General features: G+C 38.3%; 1 protein-coding gene across 8 annotated transcripts in view; it reads right to left on the bottom strand.

Annotated features, from left to right (window-relative positions):
* The window catches only part of COL19A1 (collagen type XIX alpha 1 chain), a 205,037-nt gene that overhangs the window by 61,278 nt on the left and 126,081 nt on the right, over positions 1–17,678 (bottom strand). For all 8 annotated transcript variants that reach the window (XM_026846123.1, XM_026846122.1, XM_026846121.1 and 5 more), the window contains one exon: positions 7,271–7,324. In XM_026846123.1, coding sequence (XP_026701924.1) covers positions 7,271–7,324 — 54 coding nt within the window. The remainder of the gene's footprint in view (positions 1–7,270; positions 7,325–17,678) is intronic.

Below are 17,678 nucleotides of genomic sequence, written 5' to 3'. Positions count from 1 at the left end.
TTTTATCATTCTTTCTAAAACAAAGTTAATAAAATGTGTGTACAGCAACAGAAAATACTTTTATTCAAGAATGTTTTCCTAAACTTTAGTCTCTTTCTTCCCTTCAACACTATTCCTCTCCACTAATATAGCTGCATAATCCACTCCAAAGTCTCTAAAGACAAAAAAAGAAACAGTAGTATTGGTTTGCAAATGGAGAAGCAATGAAATTAACAGGAGTTGAAGAATTATTGTACAGGCAATTCCTAGCTTTTGAATGAGAATTTTGCACATCTGCCACTTTGAAGCTCACTTGAGCAGTGTTTCCTTTTTCTTTTTTAATATCAAGTTGTGTAATTGAAAAAAGTGAAGCCCACAGAGAGTTCAGTTGTATGAATAAGAAAAGAACTGAAAATGTGTCCTAATTGTTTTCCAAAATTACAAACAGGTTTCAGATGTTATTTCTATAGATAAAGCAGGAATAGAAACACAGGTGCTTAAAAGGAAATAGCTGCAAACTGTGAATTTACTGGGGGTTTTAATACATTTTTCTCTCTTAGCTTTTATAGTTCGTCTGCACTTTTGCAAAGATGAGACTGCTGAAAAGGTCTACCCAATCTCACAGTCCATGCAATAAAATGTGTAACAAGCAAATTGCACTGGTTACATCTCAAGAACAGGCTGTTTCAGAGAACACAACATTGCAAGTGACTCAGTGTAATCACTTTATCTATCTATTTCAGATTTGTGCTGGCCCATTAAAATAAAATACTGTTTTTCTGACTACTATAATGTAAAAAAGCATGAAACACATCAGTAAAGATGTGCATTATTGTATAACTATTTCAAAGAGCAAATGGAAAGAATGATGAAGGCATGACATCTGCCACAATAGAATACATTAAATAAATTACATTTTGATACAGACTTTAAAAACCTAAATGCATAGAAACAAGCAATATGACCAACCCTTGCCAGCCATTCCCATCCTACCATGTAAGCATTTCCAATATTCTTCTAAGAAGCAGCAGAAAGTCCAGGAATACTAGAAATACTACTGTCAATTTTCACTTATCATTGCTTTAATTTTCTGTTTATTGTAATTAACTGATAACATTCATTCACCTTCAAATATTGGTAGAGGAATGTCAGTATTTCCTGAGGCAGAGGAAATGAGATTTCCAAGGCAAACTGCTGGCTACTTAAGATAACTAGTTTGGTGGCACTTACATACATACAGAGTATAACAAGAGACCAAAAGTGTATGGAATTAAATGAAGAAATTCAAGTAGTCTGCGAACTTCTCCACTGCTTCACATGCAACACAAACAAAAATAAAACCCTATTTTAATTTACAACTTTAAGGAGTAACACTAAACTAATCTTCTAGGCAAGAACAGTTGTGAAGATAAAGATACCTTTGCAAAGCTAAATGATGAACTGAATTATGAGCTTCAAGGGCTATAGCATTTGTGAAATAAATCTATTTTGGTTGCAAACGCTAACTTCAGATGTGTTGGTAGAAAATATCAGATGTAAAAAGACTAATAATCATGACTGCAGTTTACTAACTGCAATCTGATTTAGCAGACCCAAATTTTCTTTCCCAGCTCAGTCACAAACAGCTTCTTGGACAACATAGCACTTGGACAAATCAGGTAGTCCTCATGTTTCTTACCTTTAAAAACCAGTGCTGATAGTACTCCCTTCTGACAAATGTCAACACTGTGCAGATATCATACTCAGACTCACCCCAGAGAACGCTGTTATACTGGTGGAAGTCTGTAGCACAACTGTAGCTTGTCACTCGTTTTATTTTAAAAACAATTTGATGTCCCACCAAAATGGGAACTATTAAGAAATGGAATTCCTCCAGTCATAACAGTTCCAGTAGAGACACAGAAAACTGGGACAGAAAAGGTAAAGTTAACCCTTAATGGAGAAACCAGTAAAACTCCTTTTACCGTCCTCTAGCCTACCTACCTGGTTGCTGATTCATGTAAAAGTAAAAATAAAAAATAGAACAAAAAAATACCCAACCCCAAAACCTCCCACAACTGACCATAATATGTAACACAGTGCCAGACATCATGTAGCTATTTTCTAAGCAGGACAAACAGAAAAATGAATTCTCTCCTCCCAACAGAACTCCACACAAAAACAGGCAGGTATTAATTCTACAACCCAAGACCAGAAGAGCATTTTGCCCCAGTGAAGACTGCAGAACTGGGCCTGTACATCCTTAGACCAACAGCATATAAATACTAAGTTCAGACACCTTTCATAAATTTGCTTTTAAGTACTGAAAAAAAAATGGTGCAGGAACTAGAAAGCCACTACATTATGTATCCTGGGTGTAAGGAACTGAAAGAATTAATGCCTCAAACATTCATCAACACAGAAAAACTCAAGGAAAAGCTGTGGCATTTGTGATTAGTCTAAGAAACTCTGACCAAGGAAGTGCAGTGTATCGAACGATGCACATCCCCACTCCCTTGGGGTTGCATTCTCAGACTCCTTAGGTAAGTCTCAAAGAGGGGAACTACTGCTAATCACTGGCTCCATTGTGTAAAACCAAAGAGGTGATAAAGACTGATAAGAGGTGAGTATCCTGCCTCAGAAGCTGAATGGTTGCTCAAGAAGCATGAAGTCAGCAAAAATTTGTGGGAATTGGGGGAGAAGTCATCAGGGCGAGCATGGCCACCAACTTATTGCACCTCAATGCATGCACAGAACCCACCTTTTGCTCGTCTCTCATGGAAATGAGTTTGTGGAATACCTGCTTCTCTTGGGCTAGTGTGCTAATCAGCTCATAAGATAAACTTAAAGGTGAAAGAAAATCACTTAGTGCACCCACCAACCAAGATTACTGGACCTGAGACAGTGCTGGAACCTGGGGTTGTGATCCATATTTCTTTGACTGTCTTTCCTTTCTTTCTCTTTCCTTTTTTTTTTTTTTTTTTAAATCTTATAGATTTGTACGAGATGACATTGCTTATTATCCTTTTCCAAGTTTAAGCCATTTCTATCTCAAGTAGAACATTAAGGTGTCCTTTTACCTTAATTTAATCTGAGGGAATCACAGAACATTTATGACTCTCTGGGCTCACAGTCTGGGTGGTATAACACTGGGCTAGCAGGTTGAGGGAGGTGATTCTCCCCCTCTACTCTGCTCTCGTGATACCCCGCCTGGAGTACTGTGTTCAGCTCTGGGGCTCCCAACACAAGAAGGACATGGACCTGTTGGAGTGGGTCCAGAGGAGGCCATGAAGATGATCAGGGGGCTGGAGCACCTCCCCTATGAGGACAGGCTGAGAGAGTTGGGGTTGTTCAGCCTGGAGAAGGCTCTGGGGAGACCTTAAAGTAGCCTTCCGGTACTTAAAGGGGGGCCTACTGAAAAAATGGGGAGGGACTCTATCAGAGAGTGCAGTGATAGGATGAAGGATGGTTTTAAACTGAAAGAGGGTAGGTTTAGATTAGTGAGGGTGGTGAGACACTGGCACAGGTTTCCCAGAGAAGCTGTGGCTGCCCCCTCCCTGGCACTGTTCAAGGCCAGGTTGGACGGGGCTTTGAGCAACCTGGGCTAGTGGGAGGTGTCCCTGCCCATGGCAGGGGGTTGGAACTAGGTGATCTTTAAGGTCCCTTCAACCCAAACCATTCTGTGATTCCTTGATTATACATATGCAAAATAAACTATGGACTGCTGGTAACCCCTTCTGTGTTGCTAAGTCCTGTAGATATTTTTGTTAGCAGCTACAGCTGAAGAAAGCTCAGCTCAGTTCAGTTCTGCAGTCAGATCAAAATGCTGTACTTGCAACCTCACAGCATCCTACTATCATAGTATTTCTTTTTGTTTCATAAAATCAGCATTTCAACTTCAGCAAGAGCCATGCTGAGCAGGATAACAGCATGTGAAAGTATCTCTTTCAGAAGACTTTAGAAGAAACTGCAAGCAAGAAAATCTATTAAATATATTTGAAGGGTATAGAGATTTTGATTTCACAATCGTAATTTACAGAATGAAATGAATAAGTGTATTTAACAGGAGCTTTAAACTGCGCTCTCGGTTCTTTAAAAGGGGGGAAAGGATCAAAAAGCACTAGAGGGAGCTGCTGTTCTACTTAACTCGTTTGGATTCCTTGTTTTCTGCATAAATTGTTACCTGCTGGAGTGTGTCAAGTGTGAGCACACATCTCAGCTTTCCGGTATTGAACTAACAGAACAGTACTCAAAACCAGCATCAGACAGCAAGGATGTAAACCATGAATTCTGAACCAGAAGGGAATAATGGAACACTTTAAAAGTATAATATTTAATAAACTTAAAAAATACGCAAAGGAGGATCATCATCTGGGTAGGCTTGCACTTTTTATATTTTTTATAACCCATCAATAAAAATCCTCATTGACTCCTCACCTTTTGTGGGTACAGGATTTGCTCCAAAGGGAAAAAATGATATAAAAGAAAGGTTTCTCTGTCCATAGCAGGGGGGTTGGAATTAGATGATTTTTAAGGTCCCTTCCAACCCAAACCATTCTGTGATTCTATGATAAGGGAAAAATGACATGAAAGGATACCAGGAAGAAGCTGCATAGAGAGCTTCACTTTACCTGAGTAGTTTCATCACCAGCTGCCAATCAATCTACATTTCTGACACCGATTCAGGTTTTTAACCAAAGATAGGCAGATGATGTTAAGGGACTAGAAACTCACTATAAAACTAAATTTTATTGAAAAAACCCACCAGAAATTAGGTTGGGGAAAAAAAAAAAAAAAGAAAAAAAGAAGAGGTATTGAGCAGGCTAGAAAAGTCTTAAATGCTATCATGCAACAAGTAGGTAAACATTTATTATTTTAATTAATCAAAACTCATGTCTCTTAGTAGTATCCAATGTAAAGCCCTTCTGACTGTTCAGAATATGGTCTCACAATCCTTCCCTGCACACACTTTTTTTAGGATTGTCCTTTATACCAAATCCCCTGAGTATTGCATCCTGTTCACACTTCTTCCTCAAGGAGGCAGAACTTTCCTTCTCACAGGTTTTTTTTGTCATTACTGTGAACACCTGCTGTTCTAATACCTAAATTAATGTCATGGCATAAACTGATAAATAAATTAGGTAAATTTATTAAGTTCAAACACATAAAGCTCCTTTTCCTCAAACACAAATTTCATATTCTTCCAAAACATCAACCAAACCCCAAACTTACTTTACTGGAGAGTCTTAATTTTTAACTGTTCAGTCAACCTGTTAAGCATTTTGTAGCCTGTATATGCCAAACTCATAACAGCAACCACCCTGCAGGTGTAATAGTTCTGTTACACTTTGGAAAGGCCAAAGTAAAGGTCTTTCCATATATATCCATGTAGATAAGGAAGCTGCCACTACTTACTATTAGAAGAGAAGGGGTAACTGGAAGCACAATACAGCAAAATTTAGTATGGTTTGAGACTTGAAAAAGAGAGAAGGAATGATGGATCACGTTAAGTCTTTTGTATGTACAAACTGTAGCACTTTAAACATGAGGATATTGCCAATGCACATTAGCAGTCATTATTGCTTTTAGAGTATGCTTTTTCTGTGCATTATATTCTCAGTCTTGGAAGAGGAATACAAGATGCTGGTGTAGCTGTATCCAAAGTAAGGACCGCCCCAAGATAGTTATATCAGAAAGAAAGACTTTTAACTAATATTTAGGCCATAATGGCTTCAGGAATGCTTTTTTGTATGTAACATTAGGCTACCGTACCCCCACAGAGCTCCTTGTATGGATGCTGCCATGCTGACCAAGTTGAGCTTTCCATTTGCTGTAAGAAAATCTGAAATAGGTCTCAATAATAAAACTACAATTTAGCTTCCACTCAAGATTTCTGGTATGTCTGTCATACATCTTCACAAGCCTGACCTGCCAGCAAATCTGTGATGGCAGAAATCTGTACTAGAGAAGCAGCTTCTCACTTGTTCAGAAAAAGCTAAGTAGATTAGGTCTAACTAGGACCTCTGTTATGCTTTGTTTTGGTTTGGTGGTGTGGTGTTTTGTTTGTTTGTTTGTTTGTTGTTGTTGTTTTGTTTTTTTCCCTTTCCTTTTAAAGGTCATTTTTGGCATTTATATTATGAAAGATTCTGCATCACTCCTTTCAACTGTTTGGAATCCTGTAGTCTGCAGTACCACTTCAGCACTGGGAAGCCCAAACTGTACAAAAGACTCAAATAAGCAATGGTTCAATGTGAATATATCCAGGGGAGAAGAGGAAGCAACTCCTCTTTCTGAACACATTTTGCAAGGGAAAAAGGGAAAAAAGTAAAATTGATGCAGTTTTGGTTTTAGATTAGTATAAATGACATCTATTTCACTTTAGCCACTGTATTACATGCAGCAGCATGTTATTCTCTTCTCTACAATCAAGTTTTCCCTTGCATATGAATCAAATGTTCTGATGCATAAACTACTGTCATTTACCTATTTCAGGTAAGCAGAAAAAGGATTTATAAAATCCTTGTTTGACATTAAGAATGTAAAGCAGTAGAAGTTTACTTAATCCACAAATAGCTCTTTTGTATTTGTCTACGACAGCATTTTTACAACACAATATATAGGGAATTTTACAAATATGACCAAGTCTTCCTCTACCAAAGGAAGGCTGCATTCACTCTAGACCAATATGCATACATGTCGGACTTCAAATTTGAAATCATGTATTACTTAAAAAAATAAAAAAAAAAATCCCAAACCTCTTAGATATGAGCTAAATACTTTAGTTCTTCATATTACAAATCCTTTCATAGAGTTGTGTATTTATTAATCTTTTTAATTCTTCAGTAAACTCATCTGAACTACAGCTGAGTGCTCATTCCAGTGCTGGGTATAATCCTCCCGCCATTTAGACAGTTGGCACATGGTTCACACAGTCCTTCATCTTTCAAATTACCCCTCTGAGACAGAAATGATCCCATCTTCTACAGAGCATCATGCGTTTTGCAAAGTGAATGAATGTACAGTATTCACATTTAGCATACATGGCCAGTCTTTATTTGAAATGCCAGGCAATTTCTGCTTCCTCTGCTGAAGTTTGCATCTTGTTCTTTCCCTCTTGTGTAGTCTCTCGTATTTGTGGACCCAGCCCTTTTACCTTTGCTATATCAAAAGGCTAGCAATAGTAGCTGTTTGATACAGCACAGTAAACACAGATGTTTTCAACTATAATTATGATCAAGTAACCTGCTACAAAAAAGCTAACAAAGTTCCAGGATAGAGTGAAAAATTCCCATTCCCCTTGTTAGTTACTCACAGGAGGTCCTGGTGGCCCTGGTTTTCCTGGGAGGCCTGGTTTTCCTCGTCTTCCCTGGAAACAAAAAAAAGAACAGCAGACATTTATGAATGCTACGGCTACTGACTGATTTGGAAAAAACAAAAGATTTATTGCCTTGCTTATTAGCAAAAAATACAAAAAGTATTCAAAATGAGTACTCTGTATCAGTCACTGCAACACTATCGAATTTCGGTACTTTTAAGATTGTTTTTAATAATTATGACAAACTATATTTGTATCACTGTAACATTTACTGTCACATGTTAAAGCTATGTCTCAAATGCAAGTGCACATTGCTAGGGCTATAAACAGAGCATTTTGATGAGGTGTGAAGAAATTATATTTTATCTGAATATGCCAGACCTTGGAATATTAAAATGTGCTGCAGCAGTCACCCTGACTTGCACAGTAAGTACATATGTGCAGTATAATCCAATTAACAAACACCCATACCCTTCTTTTCCAGGATGTGATAACAAGCAGGAAAGTCAGAGATTTATTTGCAAAACCAATTCACCTTCCTTGTACAATTACTACCATCTGTGTATATAATGTACATGCAGAATCATTTGCATTAAAACTTAAGGTCCATAAAAATCTACTTAAGTTAATGGGAGACTTTCCACTTGGATTCTATTCTAAAAAACATGCACATGCAACTATTACAATTTTTTAGTACAGAGCTCGACTAAACAACTGGTTTCACATATGCTTTTTTTTCAGGCAGATCAACATAAAAATGGAAGTAATTTACAGTAATTTACATCTTTATTGCCAAGCTGAAATCTGATACACTTTTTTTTAGAAAAAAATAGCTGAGAACAACTAATATCTAGGTGTGATTGAAAAAAAAAAAAAAAGTTCATTAAGACAAAATTTTTCCCTTGCATATTTAAAACATAAATTAACAAAAAGCATTTAGGGAGATGTCCTGGTGAAATCTTGGCTTGAGAAGTTAAAAAATGAAAATGGTTGCTGACAGCTCGCAATTAACACATAGGGGTATATTTCTGTAAACTGTGCTCCCTACTTCTAAGCCCACATCTGTATTTTATTAAATGATGATCTTATACAAATTGTAGAAGTAACCTAAGGAACAGAAAAGTGAAATATCAGCTTTGGTCTTTACAGGGGAAAGCCTTGATCTGTAGGAAACCATTCTCATGCTCTGCCTTTCATTAATCTTGGTCTATGCTGAGAGGAAACAAGATGAGGGTGAAAAATCCCTCTTCCTCACACCCTGCAGCTCATCAGGGTAATCTCTTGCCTAGATGTCAGGGACTCTCCTGTGAAGCAGGAGCCCTTCAAGCTGAAGAAAGAAGTGAACAGGGGTTGGGGGGATGTGTTTCATCCACTGGGCTCTGCCACATAACATGTACACTGTCACCATGATTTTATGAAGGTCCGCAGTCAGTCAGTGTGTTTTAAGGGCAGCGTGAAAAAAAAACAAACACCTCAGCATATTTGGAGTGCCAAATTCCTGGGTCTTAACTAGCTGAGACATATGTTATGTGCTGAGCTGTTTAATCCTGCCAGTAGTCACACATGCAGGGCTGTAACTGGGGTAGCTCAGGGTAAATTTTCAGAACCAAAACACAGTACTAGGTGCCTATACTGGTCTCAAAGCTATATTGCCCCTTACCACCCACCCCCAGCATGTTCTCTGCTATGTTGATAACACTGTCCACGCAGCTCTAGAACGAGCCAGAGCTGGGAACTCATTTGGGCTGAGGATGGCCCACAAAAAAGTAGGGTTGTTTTTGACTGATCAGTTCACTGATGCAATTCACTGGGCAACGGAGTAGCTTGCCAGGCCTGACAGAAGGCACAGTACTGGGAAAGGCACACGTGCACAAGAAAAGGGGCCTGTTGTTAGCTAGATCTGGACTTTTGGACTGATCTCTTCTGCAGAAATCCACATGGAAACTAGCATTTCCTGACTTTTTTGAAAAACAGTAAATTTTCCTTAGAAAGTATGAAAAACAGATTGAGAGGTAATGATGTAAGTAATAAACAAAGATAAATTGCTTCATACTTTTTAAATAGTCCTTCTGAGTTATAATGATCCGTACTGTTGACTTCTTGAAGCACCTTCCTTTTCCTGTTTGGACTTATTTAAAGTATCCTGAGGATGACACTTAAAATCTCAGCAGTCTAAACAAAGTATCAAGGAAGTGTCAGAGGGAAGAAGGCAGGGCTCTGACTGGCAGACACAGCTGTGAATGAGGTGTTAATTACACAGGAAAACATGGAATATATTGGGAAGGCAATTTTATCTCTATTTACAAGACGATCTAAAATGTGATTTATGACATATTGCAAAGCCAAAACTTGACAAACTTGCTGAAAATCAGTTAAAAAAGAAATGGGTGGTAGTCAGCTTTCACTGTCATTTATTACTTACCAGAACACATACCTGGTGAAACACAGAAGAAACACTTGCCCTACCTTTTATCCAATTGTTAAATTATTAGTCATTATACTACGTGCCATGTATACAAAAAACCTATAGAACAATCACACAGATTAGTATGAAACATCACCTTTTGCTAGAGGAACAAGAGTCCTTTTCTTCCCTATATCACCCTCTGAAACTATCTGATATTTTAACACAGAAATACATAAAAGACTACCTTTCTGAAATGCTTTTCAGATACAAAGATTTAAATGTTAGGAATACACACAGCTCCACCTACTTGCCAGCACTCCTGCTTCTCTGCAACTTCCCAGCATCAGTATGGAAAAAAATTAAAATATATACTGCAGTAAGAATACAAGTAAAGTAGTTTATGTTTTTGTTTAGGATAATTAAAACAAATACAATGATATTTTTTGGATAAGCCTACTATGGCCTTGCCTTGAGCAGACCATGGGCCAGACTATGTATGACTGAATATTTACAATTTGATTCTGAGTCTTCCTTCTGGCAAGAAAAAAGAATTGAAAAACATCTCGGTGTCCTCACTGGTTTATAGAGTGGGCTTAGCAGAGAGCCACAGTTCCCATCTCCTTCTCAGAAGCGGCTCTTGGCAGCCCCATGACAGCTGTACTCGCTGCTGTACCACTGTGCATGGGGCAGGCATCTGGCACAGGAGGTCCATTACTTTTATTTAGTTGGGTTCACTGAGCAAATATTGAGGTTATAAAACCACTCAAAAAATAAGTAAATGTTCTAGGCACGACATTCTTCCTTTAACTAAAAAAAATGAAATGTATCACCTACACTAACTTCAACAAGATTAAGTGGTGCCAACAAGTTTTCTAATGCTACTTAGAATAACACCTAAAGAAAAACTGTTCCTGGTTATTTCCTTTGTGCTGCATACATTTTTGTGGGCAATCAGTGGGATGAGAAGTTGTCTAAATGTTACTGATATTGTATCCTGTCCCCTTGACTCATGAAACGCTTGCCCTCAACTGATTTGGACAGTTGACTACTTTCCTCTTTTCCACAGGACAAACTTCAGCTATGATACATGCTCATATCATTCAAATAGCAACTGCTTGGTTAGGGGCAAAAAAGACAAAATATTAAAAATAAAATAGATGAGAAATGGTATGCTTCATCAAACCCCAGCTGAGTGCCTAGCTGAAGTATGCGGTCAACTGCACTCTTTATTCCTCTCTTCCTTTTCCTCTTCTGTTAATCAAAATGACTTGACAAGCTCTGCCTTACATTAGATGGAAAGCTGTTCAGAAGAGAGGCTCTGAGCATCCTTCCATAAACTTGTGCTCTGATTCCGAGTGCCGCCCCTGGGCAGCACTGCTGGTCCAACACACAGTGCAAGAATTCAAAGTATATATTGTAATCCTCTGCTGTATCATGTTGCATCCATATATTCACATATCTCTAACGATAGAAAAGAAGATGGTTAATCCTACTGTCTAAAATTAACCTGCGGATTATTTTAGGATAAAATTGAACAGAGTTATCTAGGTATGCTGACATGATTTATGGAATAAATAATTTTAAGAACCTACACTTGAGCATGATGGAAAAGTTGTTGGAATAAGCCTGCGGGAATTTTCAAGGGAAACTGCTAATTAGCAGTTCCTGAAACACATCATCATATTTCAAAACAGGAACTAGTTCTAGAGAAAGTAGGAAGCTGGTCCTTAAAGTCTTAACTACTGTAGTTATTATGCAAGATTAATGAGGCTTATGTAACTCATTTGCCAATCTTAACTAAAATTCTCTTGAATAATCCTCAAAACCAGACTGACAAAGGGACAGATATACCCAAAGCAGGAGGCAGGTAGAAAGTAAAGACCCTTGTCTCAGAGCACCCAACTCACAGACACCCTGCCAGCCCCTTGGGCACCTAAATGCAGTCATGTGAGTGAGCTCTGTGCAGTTAAAAACTGTTTATCCCGATACCCAAAGTTGCTTGCCACCAAGTAACCAGACAAGTCCCAGTGTCTACACAAATTCAGAGTACAGAAATGAGGTTTTCCTTTGTCTCAGTCCTCTAAGCCGATACACCCAGACCATATAAACTTTTAAACCCAGTTTTTCCTCTCTGTCTGTAGTCACAGCCTGGTAGTTCTGTCTGAGCTTGCAAAGCTTCAACCAACTCTACCCTGGGGAAACCCAGCCCAGCCCAAAGCTGGTTAACAGTCCTCTGCTCTACGTTTTCCCAGAAAAAGCTTTCCAGACTGCCATTCTAGCTAATTGGAAACAGAAGATCAGAATTAATCACAAAAATCAGAGCAATCGGCCATCCAACCCAGTTACTCAACAGTGACTCAATATCTACCAACTGCTTGTGGGACAGATGGTTCTCCAGGATCCCTATCAACTATTTTACAGATCACAGAGTGAAGATTACAAATCTACAACAAATGTATAGCCTGAATACAGAGTCATTATTTTCCATCATGCATTTAACCAAAATTTTTTTGATTTTTAAAGAGGCCTTTGACATTTAACCACCTGACTGCACAACTGCTGTTAATAAGAGTTCTGTCACTAACTTCAGTAGTGTCACAACTGGACAAGTCTTTTGTTTATCCTTAGAAATCTTATAGTTTGGATATTCTCTTTCCTAAATTGGAAATCTATGTTGCAGTCAATGAAACCTTTTTAACTTCAGTAATACAGCATTAGAACTTGAATGTACAATTCCTTCTTCAATCCTATTAACCTTGGCCTTGAGGATGTATTATGGTAACCCGTGTATTACAAATTAACCTCTGTATTAAATGTGAAACCTGAATAAACTCACAGGAAATAAGGCCAAAAGGCAAGAAACTAAGCTGTTTGAAGAAAACAAGTGAAAGTCTGTCCCTCATATCCCATTAAAGCCTTTCACAGAAACACGGCTCACAGAATAGAGCACTTGGATCCTAATCCCCTGTTTTGGAAGAAAAGTCACTAGGGAGCTCCGTGATGATGCAAAAGCATTCTTGCACTCAACCTTGGCTTTCCAATTTTAGAAATGATTTTCAATAAACTCTAGTTTCTTAATTTTGATATTAATAAAATGCCAAAAAGCAGTGCCTAGTCAGATTATATATTATTCAAATGCATTTAACAAACATCAAAAAAAGTCTACACAGGCAGAGCAGTGTCAAGAAGTGAAATGCTATGACCTATTTTGCCAACAAATCCCTAAAGAAAATCCATCACAGTTTTTCAAGTGTATTCACAAAAGTGCCTTTTAAATTCAAAATTGCTTGTAGAAATATTTTTCAACTACATTAGGTATTTTTATAATGAACACCTTAATTTTTAATTATGAGAAATAATTTCCTATTCTCTCATGTTGCTATACCTTTTGCAAAGAGACATTAAAAGAAACATTGATAACAAGAGTATTTGGAAGCCTGAAAATTCTAAACAAGATCTTAACAGTGAAATAATTTCTGTCATTTCACTAAAAGTTACATTTTAAGTTTGTCAATGGAAAATGTCAAAGAAATGAAAAAATGAAATATTTTCTAATTTACAATGATAGAACTATCTTCTAATTGACAAACCTGTCTTCAACATTCTAATTTATCATCTTGTTTTGAAATACCAAAGTGGGAAAAGTGTATATATATTTAAGTTGCATCCTTCCTTACTGGTTATCTACTTTGCTTTTAAGGTAGAGACATTCTGGTAGAAAATCTGAAAATTATCTCCCTCTTTTACATTAACCATTTTTAGACTGTTAAATACCTGAGTGAAGGAATGTACAATACTGATAAAATCTGACTGGAGCTTTGCATATATAAAGCAACTTACATCAAAGTCAAGAAGGACTGAGAAGATTAAAAAAGATTCTGAAACTCCAGAGCTGTAGATGTGAATAATATTGTTTGCACTGTGCAAGAAGCCTGACCTACTATACAGTAATTATCATCGCCCTGTAAAGCTTGTTTTACAATTGATTGAGTACAGCATTTACTCACTGAACTAGAAAACAAATTATGTCAAAGAAATATTTAAGTTCTATAAACCAGACAAATGCAATCTGAATTTAAATTAATTTTGAAGTCACTCTAAATGATTATGTTAAGAAAAAAAATCTAACAGCTCCCCACCCATTTATTTACTTAGAAAGATTTTCCACTGTGCAATAATAATTTTAGTCATACTTGATTAGAAAAACTTGTAATCTCAGAGAGTAAACTGAGTATTAACAGAAAGCAAGTATTGCAATTTCACAAGGTCCCTCCAAACACATCATTTTAGTGAAGCCAATGCTGAAACACTAGATGTGACAACCCAAAGAACTCTCAGTTTTATGGGTTGTTTAATTTATTACTAAGATAATGCTAAAATAACTTCCTCTTAAGTGAACTGTTTGGTACTATAAACACAACAATTGGGAATAAGGAAGTTGTTTAAAAAATATTTACTTTAAGACACCTGCAACTTCCCCAGGAATAGAGAGTCAAGAATATGGCTGTGGTAGTGTAGAAAGGTTTTAAAATGTTTGAAATGAATTCATCACCGGAACCAGGGAAACCACCATGGTGGAGAATCAGTCTGTTTAAATGCATATGAAACATTAAAAAACAATCCTATTAATTCAGTTGTTGGCAGCTATACTGAGAAAAAGCTACAGCTAAAATAAAAATCACAGAATCATCTGGGTTGGAAGGGACCTCTTGAGGTCATCTAGTACAATCTCCCTCTTCAAGCAGAATCAGTTGTCCAGGACTGTGTCTACCCAACTTTGTAATATCTCCACAGATGGAGACTCCACAACCTCTCTGGGCAATCTGTATCAGTATTTGACCACCTTCACAATAAAAAAGTGTTTTCTTGTGTTCAGATGGAATGTCCTGTTTTTTAATTCATGCCCCTTGCCTCTTGTTCTGTCACTGGCTACTACTGAGGAGAATCTGTCTTCCTCTTCTTCATTCCCACATAACAGGTATTTATACAGACTGATAAGATCCCCCTCGAGCTTTTGCTTCTCCAGGCTGAAGAGTCCTAGATCTCTCAGACTCATTTTATGCCTGATGCTCCAGTTCCTTTAATTTGCTTGGTGGCCCTGTCCTAGATCCACTTCAGTAAGTCCATGTCTTCCTTGACGTGGCCTCATCAGCGCTGAACAAAGAGGAAAGATATCTCCCCTGGCCTGCTGACAATGCTCTTCCAAATGCAGCACAGATATTGTTGGCCTTTTTTTTGCCATGAGGTTGCGTTGCTGGCTCATGGTCTCCCTGTTGTCCAGCACCACCTTCTCCACAAAGCTTCCTCCCACACAGTTTGCTTCCAACGTATACTGATACCTGGTGTTATTCCTACCTAGATGCAGGATTTTGCATTTCCCCTTGTTGCACTTAATGAGATTCCTCTTGCCCCAGTTCTGTGCTACGTTCTGCCCCATTGTCCAGATTGTTAGTGAAGATACTGGACAGCACTGGCTCCAGCACTGAGCCCTGGGGTACACCCCAAGTGACTCGTCTGCAACTGGACTTTGTGCCGCTGATCACAACCTTCTAGGCCCAGTTGTTCAGCTAGTTTTCAATCCATCTCACTGTACACTTATCTAACCTGTAGTTTGCCAGCTTGTGTATGAAGTTGATGAGATGAAGTTATGGGAGACAGTGCCAAAGGCTTGCTAACGTTGAGGTCCACAACACCCACTGCTCACCTCTCATCCACCAAGCTAGTCACCTCATTGTAGAAGACAATGTAGTTGGTCAAGCATAAATTGCCCTTCATAAATCTATGCAGACTATCTCAACCACCTTCTTGTCCTTCATGTGTCTGGAAATGGTTCCGAGGAGGATTTCATCTATCGCACTGCCAGGGATGTTTGATCTTGCTTCCTGAAGACAGAAGTGATATTTGCTCTCTTACAGCCTTCAGCAACCTCTCCCAGTCACCATGACCATTCAGTGATAACCAAGAGTGACATCAGTCAGCTCCCTCTGCACTTGTGGATGCAACCCATCAGACCGCATGGACTTAAACAGCTGTTCTGAAGCTGCCTGGGTGCAAGAGTCCAGCAGCAAACAGTTACTACAGTAGCATGTGGCTCCTGTGCCTTGTGACTATCATCTTTAAGAATGCGTATGCTTGACAGAGGAAGTTTGCTGGCATCTTCTTTGTGCCCGTCTGCATGAACTGCTGTGCAAACTGCTGCACATCTACTGGCTGCTTCTGTTACTGCTGCATGAACTGCTGCATCACCTGGCTGTTATATAGTCCTCTTCCTTGGCATGGGCTAAAAGCATGCTCGACCCTCCTCAGTCAGGGGTCAGCTACAACAAAGGCTGCAGGCACCTGTTGATCAAGGAAAGCTGATGGAGTTCATCAGAAGCTGCCAAAGCTACCCTTACCTTAGTCTTACCTGGCAGCAGCAGGCACCCTTCAATTTCCTCATAGGTTTCCCAGAAGTGCCCAAATCCCAGAAAAAGTGCCCAGAAGCTCAAGAAGGTATCAAGATGATCTCAAAGAAGCAGAAACTGCTGCACAAACTGCTGTGTATGTCAGCTGTGTGCTCAGCTTGGCTCTTCTACAGGCCAACTAAGAATGAAAAATGACCATTTCTAGATTTCACAGTATAGCTGTCTAACAAAGTTGCTTTGATGCTCTGCATTAAGAGAGTTTTCTGAATTCACTGAAATATTATATTATAAAATTAGAACGTTTTTCAGAAAAGGTCGTATTGATTAAGAATGCATCAAGTTCAGGGAAAATCCCTGCTACATAGACATCCAACTGAAATTAAGCATTAATTTCCAAAACCTTTGCAATTGTATTTTGGAAATATAAATTTCACTTCACTGCATTTAACACAGTAAAAGCAGAGTCTGGAAACTCCATGCAGTCTGTAATTAAAAGTAGTAGAAATTTTTAAGAAAGTACAGCAACATGACAAAATTATTTGAAGACTTCAGAAAACTCTTTACCTGGGGATCTGAAGGACCTTAGTTGAATTTTATTTTTTTTTTAAATAGACGGAATGGTGATTTGATTACAGAGGAAAAGCTTTAAATATTTCTTTAATGTAAAGCAGACATTAAAAAAAACAGTTGCTGGAGGCTTAAGCTGTATGCTGAAGTGTAAAATAAAAAACACATTCTGAAACCTGGAATTGACAAGAAACACTGGAACAAAGAAATCAAGGACACTTGTGAAGTCTCTGTTGTTCATGTGGGAACTGTCAGGTGGGAACTGTACTTCTGTGAAAGATACACTTAACTAAAGTGCAGGAATATTAAGAAAAATAATGAAGTCCTGCATAACACATGGAGCCAGAAAGATGGCGTAGTTGTCCACTGTGGTTTAAATTCCATGCAATGCTAGGTTAGCACCCAATCTTTCTATTTTTTGTTGGTCAGTAATATTGGAACGGGGACTTTTATGAGTCACATCTAATTACCCCGTGAAGCTCCTGATGTCATTCTGAGCACTGGTGTAATAGTATCAAGTTGCTGCAACAGCAACATGCTGTCTGAATGCCTGAAGCCAAGAAGAGGGACACTGAAAAATTACATATGAACGTAGTGCCCACAGAATGGTCTAATGTTTCTCATATATGAATGAGGAAAAGGGATCGAGTAGCTGTTTCCACTGGCCCACTTCTCCCAGTGACCAGAACTAAAAACAAAGGCTCCTACTTAGCAAGGTCTCATGTCTAACATAAACCACTCCACTAAAGATAAAAAAACCTAAAAAATTATACAAAATCACTGTGGTAGAGCAAGAAGAAACAATGGCCTTTTGTAAGAACAGCAAATGTTTGAGGACTCCTTGCACCCACAGGAAAACACAGTGCTGGCTAACACATGTGAGTGGAAGTGGGTACCATAGCAAAAGGAGAAACAAGGGAAGTACACGCTCACACAAAATTTAACTAAGTTCACTCAAGGAATGCCACAACAAAGATGACCTTTAAATGAGTATTGTATATGTTCGTTGAAGAATCAGAAATAAGTT

The sequence above is a fragment of the Athene cunicularia genome, assembly GCF_003259725.1.
Source record: "Athene cunicularia isolate RWA chromosome 3 unlocalized genomic scaffold, athCun1 chr3_part1, whole genome shotgun sequence".
In the NCBI taxonomy this organism is placed as follows: Eukaryota; Metazoa; Chordata; class Aves; order Strigiformes; family Strigidae; genus Athene; species Athene cunicularia.
The sequence above is the reverse complement of the archived record's forward strand: the minus strand, read 5'-3'. Positions and strand labels throughout refer to the sequence as shown.